Below are 18,779 nucleotides of genomic sequence, written 5' to 3'. Positions count from 1 at the left end.
TACAAGGCGCCTAACCGGACTTCATTGTACATTGTTATTTTGATGATGTTGCTCTGTTATTGAAAAACATCAAGTTCCAACCGACTACCCTATCCCAAGAGCCAGTGCTGCTACGAAAAGCACAATACAGCCATGATGTACATGAATCCGGAAAAACAACGACGAGGACCATGAAAAGCGATGTTGTGCTTTAGAATACAATGCCAGAGCGTTTACTCTTCATTTTTTTCAAATACCACACCCCGCTCCTTGTGCAGTGCATTTGCTATACAGATGGATTCATTTTGGGAGGGAATTTTCACTGCTAGGAGAAACATTAGCCAACGATTCAATGGCAATTAAGAACCATAATAGGCAAGAATAAGCATTGATTACAAAATGAATGAAGCTCGTTGGATGATTGGGGAAAGTTGAAAATTAGTTCCCCTTCAGTGGATCTAGGGAAAGTAGGAATCTTCAATGACACTGACTAGAAGATTTTTTTATGCTTTTTAAATATTTTTCAGCGATTTCCGTTTATTGTCAAACGTTATTTCAGCACCCTCCATCACTTTAACTACTTCCCGATAAAATAAAATGCTTACAATTGGAGCCCCCATCCATCCCTACAGATGCGGTTCCGGATTGTTCATGTTAGTGTCATCCGTCAGCTGAGGTGACATGTCATTGGTGGGGCGATTTTCAGCTTCCGCCAATTTGAGCAGTCCTGAAATCATCCCACGACCACGTCCCTTGTAACGACCTCTACCTCCAAATGTTCCATTGTCCGCTGCACAAATGACCTGGTTGAATGATATGACATTAATAGTAAAATGCATGAAATCAGACAACCATTCGCACGGTCGATTAAACCAAGTCAAACTTGAGTTTCGTTCACGCAAATTCACAAAAACGATTAGCCAGGAACAACTTTTCAAATGTAAGGTTTCACTCAGTCTATTAGTATACTCCTAGACGGAGTAAAATTTACGTCGATTTTCGTTTCGTTTTCCAATAGCGTAAACAATGTTACGCAGTCTATGAGAAACCTACGTTTTTGCGATTTTGAGTGAAAAACCACTCAGTTTTGAGTTGACCTCATGACCGTGCGGAGAACCTACAAAAGTGCTGTTAACGGCAGTGCAGTTTTGTAGATGACCCACTGTGGTCAGTACGAATGAGACTGCCAGGAGTAGCAGCACCAACGAAACTTTACTTCCGGAGTTCATGTTTCCCGAAAACTGCAGCGATGTGGGCAAAAGAGATGCTTCCTTTCTAAATACAGGCAGGAGAAAAACAGACAAAATTAAACCACTTCCAGCAGTGGTGCACCTGTTGTGTGTGTGCGATAAAGCGACCTTTATTACTGCTACTGCTACTCCAATAGTGCTGCTACGACCAGGTTTGTATCCTTGTCGTTCGTACTGATCTTGGTGACACAGATAAACACTCAAATATTTAACCCAAGCTGTGCGGAAAACCGTAGTTTATATAGTGAGCGTAAGCGTTCCGGAAACCACCGCTGCCTCAGAGAAGGGGAAAATAGACGGTGAACCAAAATACGCAAAGTACACAAGTTTAAACGAAGCATTGTTTAGCGGAGGGGGTTTTTCAGCATTAGTGAGATGAATTGTCCATTGAAAATCAAATAGCATTTTTAATAGCTTAAATGTGTTATTTTAATGTGATTACGACTTAACCATGCGAACAGGGCAATGGAACCTCTGTCGGAATTAAGTTTAGTTGGAATTGCTGCATAGGGGAAGCAGGGTAAAAACTAGTAGTCACTGTTATGCATGGAAAAGATGAGTACTGTAAGAAATTGAAATCCAAACACCTAGTTCACCAACCCGAGTACTTTTGAAAGATATATATTATGGTTAAACTAGGGGAAATGGCTCTAATTTTGGCATATGGATCTAAGATTGGGTCCATCGCTAAAAATCTGCTATTTTCAATTTTATCTAGATGAACGCTAAATTAGGACGGTACAAATGGATGTTTTTGGTCGCTATTGAAAATTTAGTCGATTACTGAATTTATGTATGGGCCCAAATTAGTGACAATGCAACCATTTCCCCTATCTATTCAAAATCTACGTAAATTTTATGGTGATCCTATACAGTGGCGTGTAGGGTTCAGACCCCCATTCCCTATAACCTTGAGGCAAACATAAAATTGTATAAATCTAGATAGAGCTAGAGTTTGGTTTGCATGTACGTTAGACTGGCCCTCATTTATATGGGGGAATTTTTTTATCATTTTTTGACGTAGGACTACGTCTTTGATTTCTATATTGTACCCCCATATAGAAATCAAAGCCGAAAATGGAACATGTAACAAATTAAGAAAGATTTTGAACGTTAATAACTCAGCTGCCCCTGGTCCAATTTCAATAATTTTATCACCAATCGATCAGAAATATGGCTACACATCGATAACAATGCTGGGGCCTCCCTAAGCTCAGTCGGTAAAGGCGCAGCTACAAAGCAATACCATGCTGGAGGTGGCTGGTTTCAATTCCCGGTCCGGTCTAGTAATTTTTCGGGTTGGAAAATTTCTCGACTTCCCTGGGCATAGAAGTATGATTGGACTTGCCACACAATTATACCAATGCAAAAATGGTACAGGCATCGAAAGCTCTCAATTAATAACTGTGGAAGTGCATCTAGAACACTGAGTTGAGAGCACGCAATAAGCTAATATGCGAAATGCAATAAGCTTGAAATGCGAAGAAGAAGAAGAAGATCGATAACAATGCTTCCAAATGTTGATTTTCTACAATAAACTGTTGAAAAACTGGTAAATGTCCAGCATTGTCCAAAAGCGTTGAATTAACTAACAAATCCATCAATTACCTACATGCATATGTTGCTTCCCCAGCACAGTCGTCAGAGAGTAGTAAGTAGACGAAACAAGTTTAAGTGGCATTCGCCTCCGATCCTCGGGCGCGTGCGAATAGGGAGGATGGAATTGCGTAATATTTTGCACACTCATCGCCATACTCAGAACCACACGCTTCCAACGACCACACCACTGTGTGGTGGTGTTCGGTCGTCGAAATTAGTAGCAGCAGTAGCAGTGCTTTCGGCGTGTGGCGTTGCAAATTGTTCTCCAGTAACAAAGAAAGACTGCCTGCAAGCAGCGAGCTGCAGATCCCACATAAGCAACCATCAAAGGAGGAAGAAGCTGCACTGCTATGCTATGGATCGGAATCAGTAGCTCTTCGTGAGTCGCTGCGGGTCGGTAATCTATGCCAAGCGTATCACCCTTGCTCCAAACGACAGCCTCGTCCGTGTTGAAGACCCAGCTCAGAATTACTCAATCATCACTACAAAACGGTCCTTTACAGAGCCACCAAAAATTTGTTAAAAAGTATTATTTGGACATTGGTCAAGGTCAGAAAGTGTGAAATTGTAGGCCTGAATATATTGGTGCAATTCGTTTTTCCTCGGCTTTTATTCCGCACGATTCTTTTCTTTCGTTTAATCAATCACCCTTGTAGTGCAGTGAAAAGATTGTTTCAGTCGGTGCTTACATATGAAATTTAATGTTGATTATAGATGTTTTTGTATGTTATCAAAATTTATGAATGGTCTGCCACTAAATGATGAGATGATTTATTGATTATTGAATTATCACACTGTATACCATGAAAAAGCAGCCTGTGTGTGAGTTTTTGCCTGTTTTCAAGTAAGAAGTGATCCTAAAAAACAAATCGCCAGCTGGTATTTCCCGGCGACTTTAAAAATAAATAAAATCAAACAAAATCATCATGCAGAACTAGCTAGGATTTGTTTTACTTAATATTTCACAAAATTGCTTTCGAGTATTAAGACATCATCTCCCGCAAAGTTTACATTTTTCCCTCTACCAACACATACATCAGGGCTAGATAGATCTCCACAGGATCTATAGAATCCACGCAATTGATCATTTTGTCAAGCTTCTGCATTCATGTTCCATCAGATGTCACTGCTGTTGTTTGCGGTGACATCTATCGGAAACTAGACACAATCTGTTTTCTTATAATTGTTCACAGAGGACACTGCAGTGCAAAAAAAGTCTGGTACCTCTATATATATATTTAGATTATTATTCGAAGTCCCTCCTTTTTTACACATTCTGCACACAAAATAGCTCACCCCTCACAGCATTTCCCGCCAAATGTTATGTATGGGGCGGGGCGTAAAGTATCTTTTGCGCAGAATATGTAAGAAGAAGGGACTTCAAATGTTAAAACAAATGCATATACCAGTACCAGACATGTTTTGTAGTGTTAGGTACTCTATTTTGTAATCTGTGAAAGGGAAATCACAAATCGAGTGTCAACAAAATACATGGCATGTTGAGAGATTGAGGTCTTGAGAGCAAATTTTCTCTCTCAAATTTGATTTTTTTTTGGCTCTCTGGGAGCTGGTAGTAAGTGAGGTAAAACTGTATGGGGAAAAATCATTTTTTTTTTTAATTGTAGCTTGTTTAGCTATAATTTCCGGGAAAAAACTGAACTACAAAGTCCCTGATTATTTTTTTTAAGATGTTGTTCACTTTTTTTGACCTGAATATGCAGCGAAATCGAATTATTCCCACTTCTCTCAATTTCTATATGGGGATTTTTATCACATCCTACCAGCGGAACAGTGCCATCTCTGTGGAAAATGGTCGAACAAAATGATTAATTCCAAAAAACCAAAATGCACAGCATTACGAAAAGAGGTCAGGTTTCGACCAATAACAGATAGATTTTAATTCTAAACAAGCCAAACGCTTGGAAATTTATCTACCAATCTGCTAAGATGAACACTTATTTATTTTTCAATAGGTCACTATTGAAAAATACCAACTGTCCAACTGTTGCAATGGTGATCAAAATTATCACCGAATGTCTGAAAACAGCGCATTCCCTAACACAGACTCAAAAATCGAATTCGATGCGCTCCCACTGCGGTGCTCATTCAATCACCGTAAGTGGTGGTGTCCAGTCCAGCAGCAGCAGGAGTGCTTTCAACAACAACAACGAAAAACGTAAGGCTGCCTGCAAGCAGCGAGCAACCATAGAGAAGGAGAAAGAAGTCCCACCGCTAGGCTAGGATCGGAATCAGTAGCTCGTCGTGCTCAGCTCAGCATTACTCAACCATCACTACAAAACGGTCCTTTTCAGGACCACCATAAATTTGTTAAGAGTATTATTTAGACATTTGTCAAGGTCATCAGCTCCCGCAAGCAGCTAGCTATCAAGGCTCAACCTGGTCTCTATAGAAGGTGTGGAATTTTAGGCCCGAATGTATTGGTGAGATTAATCATCGTCCGACCATTTTACAGAAAACGCTGGTAGGAAGTGTTAAAAATCCATATAGAATTTGAGAGAAGTGGGAATAATTTGCTTTGGGTGCATATTCAGTCCCCAGAAAGCCAATACAATCAAATTTGCGAGAAAATTAGCTCTCACGAGTTCAATCTCTCGAAGTCCCTCCTTTTTTACATATTAACATTTATATAATTCGGAAGGAAATCCTGTGAAGGGTGAATTGAATGCACTTTAATACCAAAATGCACAAAACTTAAAAATTCATAAATAACAAAAAAATCAAAATACACCTTTTAAAATCGGGTGGATGAATCAAAAATACTCAAGCTGACAGTCCCTTGGATTCTCTTCATCAACTTTCTCTTTGAAATAAATACTACAAATTTGATACGCTTACAAATAAAAAACGGAAAGAGTTAAGATAATTGATGATTGATCAATTAAAAGAACTAAATGTTCACATTTGTCCGTCCACTAGCGGTCCTACGTCAAGTTTCCGTTTGTGCCCCTAGGCACAGACCCTTCTACTTTTTTTTCAACGGGCCAGCCCCTAGATTTGTGCCATTAGGTTAGAAAATCACTCTCTGGAAATTTCAGCTCATTGGATGTAACACGAGCTGGCGCTATTTATTTAAAGTTTATGTGAGGATATTGGTTGATATGCATGGAGAAATAATATTTCTTCGCTAATTCGTGCATATAACTGGTTCAGTAAACTTGACTAAGCTCAGAATTTCAACAACGTTGCTAAAACTATATGGAACAACTTTGCTGCAGAAAGCATCATGATTCAATGGATTATTATATCAATATATCAATGAAACAGTCATCGGTCGTCATTAAAAAAACAGTGCAACTATGTTCTGTCAATCTAATTGAAACTTTTATTGGCTCTGTTGTCTTGTGAATCTTAGCTATAACGGCCCCTTATCTGATTTTTTATCTCTCAATCTATGAAATATACACCAAAACTATGTTTGAACGAAATTTCTAGAACAATATCAGGAACATTATGCCGTAGACTACACATTTTTATATCATCGAGTAGTGGTAGTTCGCGAGGGTCACTCGGCGGAGCACGTTGGCCTTCTTGCGGGATTTCTGGGTTTCTCTGGACCTCAAAATCACAAGATTTCGCCACCTCCGCACCTTTAGTTTGGCCCTCCTTGGATGCATATGATCCCTCCGAGGTTGGAGAATACCCACCCTACACCGGATTATCAGCAAAACATCGCTATGGTTCGATGGACCCCTCGACCGTTGCCGTACCTGCCGAGAAGTCAACGCCAACATAAACCCTGCGCAGGTACGTCATCAATATGGCAATTACACGCCACACACACAAAGTTCAACCCGAATTAGAAAAGATGAATTAAATTGAATTAAAGTTCATTCACATGAAATTACCTTCTGTTCTGATTTATGCTACGAACCATTCCCTAGGTAAAAGCTTTCCGTTCACTTCAGCTTACTTTCGTTTACGTTCACCTCGCTTTTCGTTCTCCTAGTACGTTCACACCTTTAGCGTCGTATGACCGACTGGAAACGTGATTTTTTGTTAAAGTTTAGGAAGCTCTGTCGACGTAAGTATCAACCGATCGAAGAATCCCCTGAGGACTCAATATTTGCTCTTTAGAGCATAGTCGGGCAATTCAACACGACCAGTAGTCTCTTGATCTCGAGAGAGGCGGATAAGCTACTGCATTTTAGAAACCTTCTCTTCAAGCGAATTCGACCGGACGGTTACAATTCTCGAACTTTTCCCTTAATACGACCCATCAAGCGGCGCACAATGGTCTCGTCCACTGTTTTAGCGATTTTATCCCACCAATTTTTCATTTGAGCTGCCGTTTTGATCACTGTACTTAAGGTTTCTTCTTCATAATTACCCAGTAAATTTCAATGGGCCTGAACTAGGGAAAATTGGGCGGATTTATGGTTTTCGGAACAAACTGGACTCCGTTGTCATTGTAAAATTGTTGTATTTCCCGACTGTAGTGTCACCGGACCATGATGTGACTGGATGAAGGGCAGGATTCGCTTCAGGAGACAGTCGGTTTTGTAAACCTCCTAGTTCATCATTTTCTCATTGACGGAAACCTTTGTCTTTTGGCCGCAGCTGAAAATTCCCTGCCAGAACATATATTTCCATGCGAATTTATCATCGAGCCTTTGCCTCGTAAAATGTTAGTCCTGGAAGCTGTCCGAAGCCAGCCTTTACATAAGTTTCATCATCCATAACACTAGTTTACAAAACAACATAAAAAGTGTGAACTTTAGTGGTTGACCAACGTTTCTAATGCAAAATCCTACGCTGAATTCAATGCCGTGGTCAGAAAAAATTAAAGTAGAGCCATTTTTGAGATATACAAAAATTTAGATTTTTTGAATTTTGGACAAAAGTACGATTACTAAAATGTCAATATCTTTGGAACTGGTGCACCAATTTTAAATCTGTTTTTATAAAAGTGAAGCTAAATAAATTTACGATCGTTCACTAGAATATTATGACTTAATTAAAAATTTAATTTTGAAGTCATTTAAAAATCTACAGCATTTTTTTTTATTTTTCCTGCGAATTTTCCATAAAAATCTTGTTTTAATCAAAATTTTTAATGGGATAAAAAGATTCAAAAAATCATTTCAAAATTTATTCTTAAAGTCCATTAAAAACAGGAGAAAATGAGCCTTTAATGGATGAAATCGGTTGGAAATTTTCGAAGTTATGAAATTTTTTGTAAAATCGTGGAAATTGAATGTTCCAAGATTGGCCGTTGTCCCGCTCCTAGGTTCATGCACCACTTCCAGTAAGCCCTTCTGCGGACGTGTACGCATACGATGCATTTCACTAACACTACCAGCTGTCACACAAAATTAAATGGGATATTTTCAACAATATAATTTACGCTAGTGTTTGTGAGACCGCTCGGCGAGAACCTAACGCAACCAACTCAATTTGACAGCTTTCTTTCTTTAACATTGCTTAACGATGTATACGACAAAACGTGAATTCAAGTGTAAAAATGATCCTCAAAAGTTTTGTTACGCGTGTGGCAACTATATATTTACAAAATCGGTCAATTTCACTGCTTCGTTGCAAACTGCATACAGGCTTTATTTTAAAATTGATCCTGGAGACTTTGACGAATCGTGGATTCCAAAAGTATTATGTAGTTCGTGCAAAACGTGCTTGGCTAGGGTGATGTCAGGCGCAAGGTAAATTGATTTTTTTGAATAACTTTCATATAAACAATTTATGTACAGCATGGTAGTGCTTTGTTCTTTCCTGATCGACATTATCTTACTTCATCTATTTTTGATAAGTGTTAATGTCTTACTTACTAACTCACTTATTTGTTATCTGTCAGTCGCTATTTGTCCTTTGACATGCCCACCATATGGCGTTGACCGTTTTGTCATGCAACGGATTGTTATTTCTGCTTGACAAAAGTTAAGCAACAAGGACGTCACAAAACAGTTGAGTATCCACAAGTGGCAAAACCTGTTCCACTTTCAAGTTCGGTCCCGTATCCTATTTATCCAAAGCGGAAACGAGCGCCCTCCGTTGAATCGACCGTTACAAAAAGTGAGGAGGAATTCAAGGAGGAATGCGAGGAAGACTTCGAGGTGGAATTGGAAAGAAACCCAAAACTGTTAACACAATGTAGATTATGAGGAAGCCGTCGATGAATTGCTCAAAAATTATGAGAAAATAGGTATAAATCAAAAATATTGTGTTTGTTACATATAATTAATTTCAAATCCTTTTATTTCACTGAACACAGGTGTGAATATGTCTTTGAAAATACATTTCCTACATTCTCACATGGATTTTTTCCCGGAAAATCTTGGTGATGGTGGAGAGTGATGAGCATGGCGAACGTTTTCACCAACAAATGAAGATGATGGAACGTCGTTACCAAGGGTTTTGGGATGAAGCAATGATGGGTGACTATTGTTGGTTTCTGATTCGAGAAACAAGTTTAAAACATCGAAGACAAAGTCATTCGATTCTCAATCATTTTTAATAAAACCTAAATAAATTTCTTTTGTATCAACTCGGTTTTAAATCCTGATATACCTTAATCAAATTGATATGTAGAGAAAAGAATCTCGCATGAAAACTTTACATGCGATTTGGATGCTTACAACGACACCTAGAAAAGGAACTCTAAAGCTGTTGTATTTCAGCAACATTTTTATGTGTTTTACAAAAATGCTCATAACTTCGACAATTTCCAACCGATTTCATCCATTAAAGGCTAATTTTCTCCGGTTTTGAATGGACTTTAAGAATAAATTTTGAAATGATTTTTTGAATCTTTTTATCCCATTAAAAATGTTGATTAAAATAAGATTTTTATGGAAAATTCGCAGGAAAAATAAAAAAAATGCTGTTAATTTTTGAATAACTTCAAAATTTAATTTTTAGATAAGACATAATATTCTAGTGAACGATAGAAAATTTATTTAGCTTCATTTTCATTAAAAAAAGATTTAAAATTAATGCACCAGTTCCAAAGATATTGACATTTTAGTAATCATACTTTCGTCCAAAATAAAAAAATCAAAATTTTTGTATATCTCAAAAATGGCTCTACTTTATTTTTTTCTGACCACGGCATTGCAATCAGCGTAGGATTTTGCATTGGAAATTATCATCACCTTACCGAGTTCAAAAATGCTGTAAACTAGTGTAATTATTAGACTGATGAAAAATTTGAAATTTTCGCTCCACAGTGCTCAAACGGTTCCAAATTTGGTCCTGATTACCCTCCCAAACCATTTGAAGTTTATATGGAAATTACTATAGGGAAACTATAATTCCGGTGCATATATATTTGTTGAGAATTTAATTATATTCCAATGAAATACTCTATTGTAGTACTAGAGCCCTTAGCAATACTCATCTCTCTCTAGATTTCCTTATCACCAAATGATCACACGAGTAACCGTAGGTAGGGTTTTTAATTGTATTCGATCATGAGTATCTCATATAAAGGTTATACAAGAGCCAGATCAGTCTCAGTCGCAAATAAATAGCCAAACGAAAAGCATCTACTCCGATATCACTTCATTATATTGAAGCGAGAAATAAAGCAAACCTTTTTCTTACACCGAGACCGGACCAAATAAGTTATTTTTCGGTACAATATTCAACTCACCAGTTCACTCTACTTTAGAAAATGATAACTGCGATTTTTGAAATTTTTTTCAGCTATAAGTTTGTTGAAGACCACTTTTCGATCAAATGTAAGGAACAAAAATTATTAATTATTGAAGCTACTGATGTCTCATGATTATGCTCACACTATTGCTATGCTATGTCTCATGATTATGCTCACACATATGCTATTTCACACTGCAGAATACAGTGTTGCCCACAATACAGTTGCTTAAACTTGCCATAAGATTATCAATCTCTTAAACAATTAGAAAACTATTTAATTTGAAGATTGGCTGAAAAACAATTTTCCGCAAAGTTGTAGCTAATACAAATTCCCATAAGAATAGCAATAGAACTTGTTAACAGTACAATATGGAAAAAAGGCTAGAAGACAATGAACAAAAAGTTTGGTTTTCCCATAGTAATTAAACTTCAAATTATTTGTGCCAAGTCAGTTTATTATCAAATGAGTGTGAACTTTCGGAGGCTAATCAGGACCCGATAAGAAGCCGTTTGATCACTAGGAGCGAAAATTTCAAATTTTACTAATACTTATGGATGATGAAACTCATGTTAAGGCTGGCTTCGGACAGCTTCCAGGACTAACATTTCTCTCTAATAAGTATGCACCCACTGGAATTGGTCAGCAAGCTGTCATACAGCTTTTGAGCACGGGTTCAAGCTACGGTATTCTGCTCGAGTGATCGATTTAGTTGCCTACTGGTGCGGTATGCCTGTAAGCCTTCGCTAGTGAATTCGCTGCACTGTATGACGGGAGGCATCATGCTTTTTACTCAAATCGCAATCATTTGTTCTCGAATTGCTGCTGCAATGGAGCAGTTCCACACCAAATGACGAATCGAAAAAAACACGGATTTGTATTTGGATCTTGTACCTTAACATTTCTTAATATATTCTATCACGTAAATGTAATTTCTGATCGCGATGACATCTGAGGCAAAATAGTAGAGAAAAGTTTATTTTTGGGAAAAATACACGCGGTTATTTTTTTTTAAATTTTTAGTGAAAGTTCAAAAATGTGATCAAAAGTTTTCGTTTTATGATTTTTGTCTATTTTAAAGGGTCCATAGTTTTGTATACTCGGAAATTTTAAATTTTTCATAAGTTTTTTTTTGTATTTATAAAAAAAATAGAAAAGGACCATTAAGATTAGAATTACAAAAAATATAATATCGTCTTTATTTGTCCTAAAAATTCAGAATTTCGGTAAACAACATTGTCTCAGATACTATTTTGATCAGAAGTAACGTTCATGTGCTATAAAATATTTTAAAAAATGTCACAGACGCTATTTAAAAAAAATCCAAAATACTCGAATTTTCTGCAAAAATGCGAATGATTACCAAAACAAACATTTATGCACTGAAACTGCTTAATTATGCGCTGCTCTCACATTGCCTTTTGTTACCCGTGACCTCAATCGTACGTGATCTATTGTTCATGAGCATTCCTGACATTGCTGAAAATTATGATAGCATCTAGTGTATTAGAATGCTTCGATTAATCATGAACTCTTGATCGCTGGTAATGCTTGTGAATATTTGAGGTGAACAAGAGGTGAACGCCTTTGCTTTTTCACATTTATATCGCTGTGAATCAACTGAGAATTGTTGAGGGAATTTTTATCTGTACTTGTAACCAGTTCGAATTTGTTTGCTAATCTGGTTAAGATCCCAAGTATCAATTTAGTAACCATTTGGCATCCACTCCGATTTATGATGGTTTTATAACGGCAATGAACTAACCTGTCGGATCCGATAGCTCTGCCGACATGAAGTTTAGGTTTCACCAACCTTTATGGCTCCATAGGGATGACGGGCTTAATGATCAGGCCTTTCTTCACACGCGTCGTACAGTTAAGGTACACATTACTTGAAACACATTACGCGAAACACATTTATTTACGATTACTTTAACATCTATTTATTACTACTTAATCCTAATCATAAGTGTAAAACTATATATGGTTCCCCGATCGAACCGTTTTCACCGGCGAATTGATAGCCACTAGCTTCATCTCCCAGCGACGATCAGGTTGAGCTGCCGTTCGATGTATTTGGGGTTCGTAAGTTCGATCCCGCTCCGATGAACAGATCGATCTCTCGGCCACGATCTCGATAAGAGATAACGGACGATTATCCTCTCCCGCAGGCCGATCGTAACTCACCACCACATAGCCTATGTGTGTTTGGTAGATGTTGCTGAGATGACCACACCATAAACAACGAGCTCCTGCCTATCTGTCCTGGATATAGTGCAGTTGTAGCCAACGACACAAAGAATAGTGGACTGTACGTAGAGACGATGACCATTCCAGGGATGTAGTGCGAGGGGTTCAAGGTGATTTCCAACATCCTCACCCACCCAGAAATAACTGCATTTCTGAAAAGAAAGATTAAAGGTTTCCTCTTGGACAGGGACAGGACGGGATAGGGTACACGGGTAATTGATCCTTTAGGCAGTTGGTTGATGTTCTTCGATGTCTGCTGAAGATGGCAAGATGCATATTTTCTCCACCGGTCTTGTCAGGACACCTCCTGTTGTCTTCAAAGTTACCACACGCACAATGCCGTCCACTCCAGGGTGGATTTCTTGGATTCTGCCCATTTTCCAACGTAAAGGGGGTTGATTGTCATCCTTGATGATCACAAGTTTGCCAGTCGCGATTTCTACTGGCGGGTGCCAGCGTTTCACGCGTCCTTGCAGTTGCGACAGATACTCCTTCCTCCACCTGGCCCAGAAGTCTTGCAGTTCTGGAGGTCAGGCTCGGGGATAGACTGCAAGGAAGCTCCTACCAGAAAGTGCGCCGGAGTTAATGGCTCTAAATCACTGGGATCATCGGAGCAGGTTGTGATTGGTCTTGAATTCAAGCACCCTTCGACCTGAACGAGTAAGGTATTCATATCCTCCGGGGTGGTTGGATTATCTCCTAAAACTCTTGGTGGTGCTTGGCGGAGCGGACAGCCGCCTCCCAAAGGCCGCCGAAATGTGGCGCACTTGGAGGACTAAAATGCCAATGCATCCCTTCCTCTGCGCAGAAATGTGACACCTGTTCGTGATGGTCCTTGTCCTTTAGTAGCCGAAGAATCTCTTGGAGCTTATTGCGAGCTCCGACAAAATTGGTGCCATTGTCGGAATATAGGGCGGTGCACCGTCCCCGCCGTGCGATAAATCTCCGAAGCGCTTGCAAAAACCTGTCCGTAGAGAGGTCGGAAACCAATTCCATATGCACGGCCTTCGTGCACATACACACGAATATGGCGACGTAGGCCTTTACCGCTGCCCGTCGTGGAACTGGTCGCAAATAAACAGGTCCAAAATAGTCCACGCCTGTTTTCACGAATGGACGAGATGCTGTTACCCGAACCGCTGGTAGTTCTCCCATGAACTGGTGTATTGCTGTGGGTCTCGCTCGAAAACATCTCTGGCATTTATGTACCGTCTGCCTTGTCATGTCTCTTCCACGAAGTGGCCAGAATCGAAGCCTCACGACACTCAGAAGCAGCTGTGGTCCTGCATGAAGCAGCCGTTCGTGATAGTGCCGTAGAACGAGTCGTGTGAAATGATGATGAGCTGGGAGTACCATGGGGTGTTTAGTTTCGTACGATTCCTGTGAGTGCTCTAATCGTCCACCAACTCGAAGGAGATTGTCCTTCGAAATCATGGGATGAAACCATCGTAACGGGGATTGTCCTGACACGTATTCTCCCCTTGCTAGCGCCTTCCATTCCTTCGAAAATGCCTTCCGTTGAACAAGACGAACTAGTACCTGTTCTGAACAGCGTAGCTCGGCGGTAGTAAGAAATCCTGACGTACGTTCCTCCCTTGGCGTGCGTAATAGCTTCATGAAACGTAGCAAGATTGCAGTTCGGCGAATCAAATCCGAATAAGACGAAAATTTCTCGATGTACCACTCGATGAACTCTACCTCTGGAGAGGCTATGACTGCAACTGCCGTGCGACGCATTTCCTCGTTTCCTTTTTCACAATTCCAGTTGGTAGGAGCTTCGGGCCATTGATCGCGATCCTGCGCCAACCAACTAGGGCCATGCCACCAAATATTGTTGCAGAGAACATCTTGAGGTAGGATTCCTCGGGAGATCTGGTCCGCCGGGTTGTGTACTCCTGGGACGTGCCGCCATTCTCCTTGTTCCGTTATAATCTGGATTTTTGCCACCCTGTTGGCAATGAAATTACTCCAAGTTGTTGGTGTGGCCTGGATCCAACGCAGCACGCAGGTCGAATCCGTCCAAAAGAAGGCTGGTGCCGATAATTTGATGGAACGTTTTACCTTCTCGTACAGTTGAGTCACGAGTAGTGCCCCGCAAAGCTCCAACCTCGGGATTGTCTGGCACTTTAGAGGTGCAACTCTGGATTTGGACGTCAACAGGTGTATAGCGACCTTCCCCTCTGAGTCCTGACTCCTTATGTACAGGCACCCACCATATGCTTTCTCTGAGGCGTCAGAAAAGCAATGAATTTCCACTGTAACTGCATCGGGAAGAATGACACAGCGTTTGACCCTAACTTCGTTGAGCAGAGGTAATTGTAGGTGAAATTTGCACCAATTCTCACCCACCGTCGTTGGCAGTGGATCATCCCAATCCAGCTTGCTCCCATCCTTATTTTGCAACGTCCACAGGAGCTGCATAAACAGTTTAGCGGTTGTGATAACAGCTCCGACCAGCCCCAATGGATCAAAAAGAGTTGCTATTATCGACAGAACACGGCGTTTAGAGAGTCTTAACGTTGAGTCCAATACTGGAATGTTGAATTGGAACCGGAAAGCGTCTGCCTGAAGCATCCATGTCAGACCCAGCGTTTTCACCGAGGGGTTCGGATCCAGATTAATTCCATTTGTATCGGGAATTGCCAAATTTTCTTCCGCAACACCTTCCAGAACGGCCGGGCGATTTGACGCCCACTTTCTTAGCCGGAATCCACCACTGCTCATCATTTCGTCCAACTGCTTCCTGAGTTCTACCGCTTCCTTGACATTATTTGATCCTGTTATCACGTCGTCCATGTACGTATCCTCTGTTGTTGCCTTGGCCGCCAACGGGAATCGTCCTTCTTCATCCATCGCCAATTGCTTTAGCGTACGTGTGGCCAGAAACGGTGCCGATTTTGTCCCGTAGGTGACCGTGTTGAGCTCGAATGTAGCCACTTCTTCCGCAGGTGAAGAACGAAAGAGTATAGACTGCAAGGGAGCGTCTTCTGGAGTGATGTTGACTTGCTCGAACATTCTCTCGACATCCGCTACGAGCATTATCTGCTTGGTTCTGCAGCGTAGGATAATTGCTCGTATATCGTCCTGTATTACTGGCCCCGTTAGTAACACGTCATTGAGGGAGACACCCGACGATGTCTTGCATGAAGCGTCGAAGACGACGCGGACCTTGGTGGTGGTGCTTGCCTCTTTCACCACCGGATGATGCGGGAGATAGCATCGCTTGACCGAATCATGAGAGGTTCCTTCCACCCTCGTCATGTGCCCCGTTTGCAGATATTTGTCCATGAATGATATATATTTCTCCTTCAGGTCAGCGTCCCTTGCCAACCTTCTTTCCGTACCTAGTAGTCGACGAAAGGCAATGTCCCTTGACTCGCCTAACTGTGTGACTGATCCTTCCCGTTTTGGCAGAGACACAGTATATCGCCCATCCGTTGCACGCTTTACTGTTTGTACGTAGATCTCCTCGCAGCGAGCCTCTTCCCGGGAATAGTTGTGTGCTGCTTCAATCTCTTCGCAAGTCCAGAACCGTGCGACGAGAGCCTCCAACTCCTCAGACGTTGAAATGTTGCAGTTGACATGTAGTGGCTGACAGGATGTAGATAACCCACCGCTCACCACCCATCCGAATACCGATTCGTTCAATGCCGGTAGCTGGTCGCCGAGAGTCATTCTCCGTCCCGTTACGAAGAAATCGAAGAAGGCTTCTATGCCGAGAACCATGTCCACACCCTTGGACACAAAGAACGAAGGATCTGCCAACTGAACGTTTTGTGGAACCGTCCACCCTTGAGCTCGGATCGATGTCGTTGGTAAGTTTACAGTCACTTTCGGAAGGACGAGGAAACCCAATTCCCGCGAAAATTCAGAGACCCGTGATCGTATCGTAACCTGAATACGCTGTTTCACCCTTGTCGTTGTCTGACCGATGCCGGTTACTGATACATCGACTCGTTTTCGATCCACCTTTAAACGCTGACTTAATCGTTCGGTAATAAAATTACTCTCTGAGCCCGAATCCAGCAGAGCGCGAGCTGGTATGAGGTTACCATCATCATCCTCGACGATCAGAACCACAGTAGCTAGTAGTATTTGTGATCCGATGTCATGCGCTGTATTAGACACTGAAATCTGAGCTGCCACCTGGGAGGATGACGAAGACGTTTGAGCATCGTTGGAAGCGGACGAGTTTCTGTCCTTCGCAGTATCCGAAGCTTTCGAGTTACCATCCCTTTCGCGTTTAAAGCAGACCATAGAGTGATGCCTTCCCTTACAATTGCGGCACGAGAATTTGGATTGACAATCCTTAGCAAGATGGCCCGACCTTAGACAGTTACGACAAAGCGAATGAGTGCGGAGAAATGCGTCTCGTTCCGATACCGATAGTCGCTGGAAAGTTCCACATTGATACAGTAGATGATTCGCTGAACACGCTACGCACCGCCCCCCAGACGATTGTATCGTACCGTAGCTTGTTTTCACCATCGGTTTCGGTTTGGCTGACCCTTGTGGTGGACCGACACCCTTGTTGTCCACCGCCTTAGATGGTAGAGAATCCAACACCTGGACACGACGATGCAGGAAATCCGAGAGCCCTTTCAGTGTGTCCTTCTCCTGGGTCGATGAGAACTCCTCCCATCCTCTGCACGTTGCTGGATCCAGACGCGTTGTAAGGAGGTTCATCAGAAGGAGATCCTTGTATTCTTCCGGTTGTACAAGCTTGTCGAGAGTTTGAACGATCCTTTCGAAACTTTCCAGCAGAATATGCAAGTCAGTGGCCGACTCCTTCGAGATACTAGGCAGCTTGAACAGCGATTGTACTTGGCGCTTCTTCAGTAACTTACTGTCGTTATATCGCTTCAACAGAGTATCCCAAGCGATCTGATAATTGGCTTTGGTCATCTGCAGCGAATCGATTATACTTCTAGGTTCCCCCTGAAGGCAGCCCTTCAAATAGTGGAACTTTTCAACTTCCGGTAGTTCGGTTTTCCAGTGGATCAGGGAAGTGAAAAGATCCCGGAAGCTAAGCCACTCATCAATATCCCCATTGAACGTCTGTAGTCTTATTTGAGGAAGGTAATAACTGTCGCTGAACTGTTTCCGTTCCTTCTCGTAGGCGTCGCTGTCTTCCGGGAAGTCTTCATGAGATCTAATCCCGATTAGGATTTCGCTGAACCTTTCCCATAGTTCGTCGAGTTTCTGCAAGCGTACCTCCACCTCTGTAATCGAAACACCTTCCTTAAAGCCGTCCGCGAACTGTAGGATGTCGTTGAAGCATGACTGTGTGTCCTTCAGCATCATCTTCAGTGCCCTGAGGGATGGCGGTTTCTTGCCGACTTGCATAGTGGTTGTTCGTCACACACGAGAAGAGAAGACAGTAGCGGTGTAGTATGCTGCGATTGATCCTAGCTTCGCCAGGCATATACTATTCTGTATTTTACCTGGTCGAAAATAATGTTGTTCCCAAATGCGAAAACAAACGATGAAATTAGCCACCAGTCGCAGCAGCTCACATGTGACGTCACGCCTCGTTTCAGTAAGGGATCAATGGAGTCGAAAGGAAATTCAGGATGTAATATCAAGAGAACCTTGGCCCCGACTGGCCATATACTGTTGTGCCTCACCTGGAGAAACAAGCAGTAGTACTCTTCTCGGAAATTAAACCATCAAATCGGAAACCAGGAAATATTTTGCTCACTGAATACGGGCCTCAATCAATCGACTCAATTTACAGTGTGTGAGTAATGGATATGGATACGATCGAAGAGGAAAAAACATAAATCACCAACGTGTAATCTCTGAGCCTAGCTTCGGCTGACATATACTATATTCTACACTGACCTGGAGAAACATAGTTCGATGCTCCCTCTTCGTTATGCGTACTCCGAAATCCACAGATGAGTTAAGGATGCTTCGGTGAACGTTCAGGGTAGAAAAATTCCAAAGCTCAATCCGTTTGGTTGAAGGCGAGTATGGTGTCTTTGCTGATGACTTAGTAGCTTCGGTGGTGGACGACGGACATTGCCTGCGCCAAATCGTACCAAGGCTTTGATCGCGTTGGTCAGCAAGGT

At 41.5% G+C, this 18,779-nt stretch overlaps 1 protein-coding gene across 1 annotated transcript; it reads right to left on the bottom strand.

Moving 5' to 3' along the window:
• Positions 1-605: 605 nt before the first annotated feature.
• LOC135715484 (uncharacterized) lies at positions 606-18,051 on the bottom strand. Its single transcript, XM_065238749.1, has 2 exons — positions 15,055-18,051; positions 606-782 (listed from the first exon to the last, which is right to left on the bottom strand). The coding sequence occupies exons 1-2, from the start codon at positions 18,049-18,051 to the stop codon at positions 606-608; spliced, it is 3,174 nt and encodes a 1,057-aa protein (XP_065094821.1).
• Positions 18,052-18,779: the final 728 nt, after the last annotated feature.

Source organism: Ochlerotatus camptorhynchus, unplaced genomic scaffold (genome assembly GCF_037179485.1).
Source record: "Ochlerotatus camptorhynchus isolate MF236.1 unplaced genomic scaffold, CSIRO-AGI_Acam_v1.1 ptg000933l, whole genome shotgun sequence".
NCBI classification, from domain to species: Eukaryota; Metazoa; Arthropoda; class Insecta; order Diptera; family Culicidae; genus Ochlerotatus; species Ochlerotatus camptorhynchus.
This window is presented reverse-complemented; position numbering and strand designations above follow the sequence as displayed.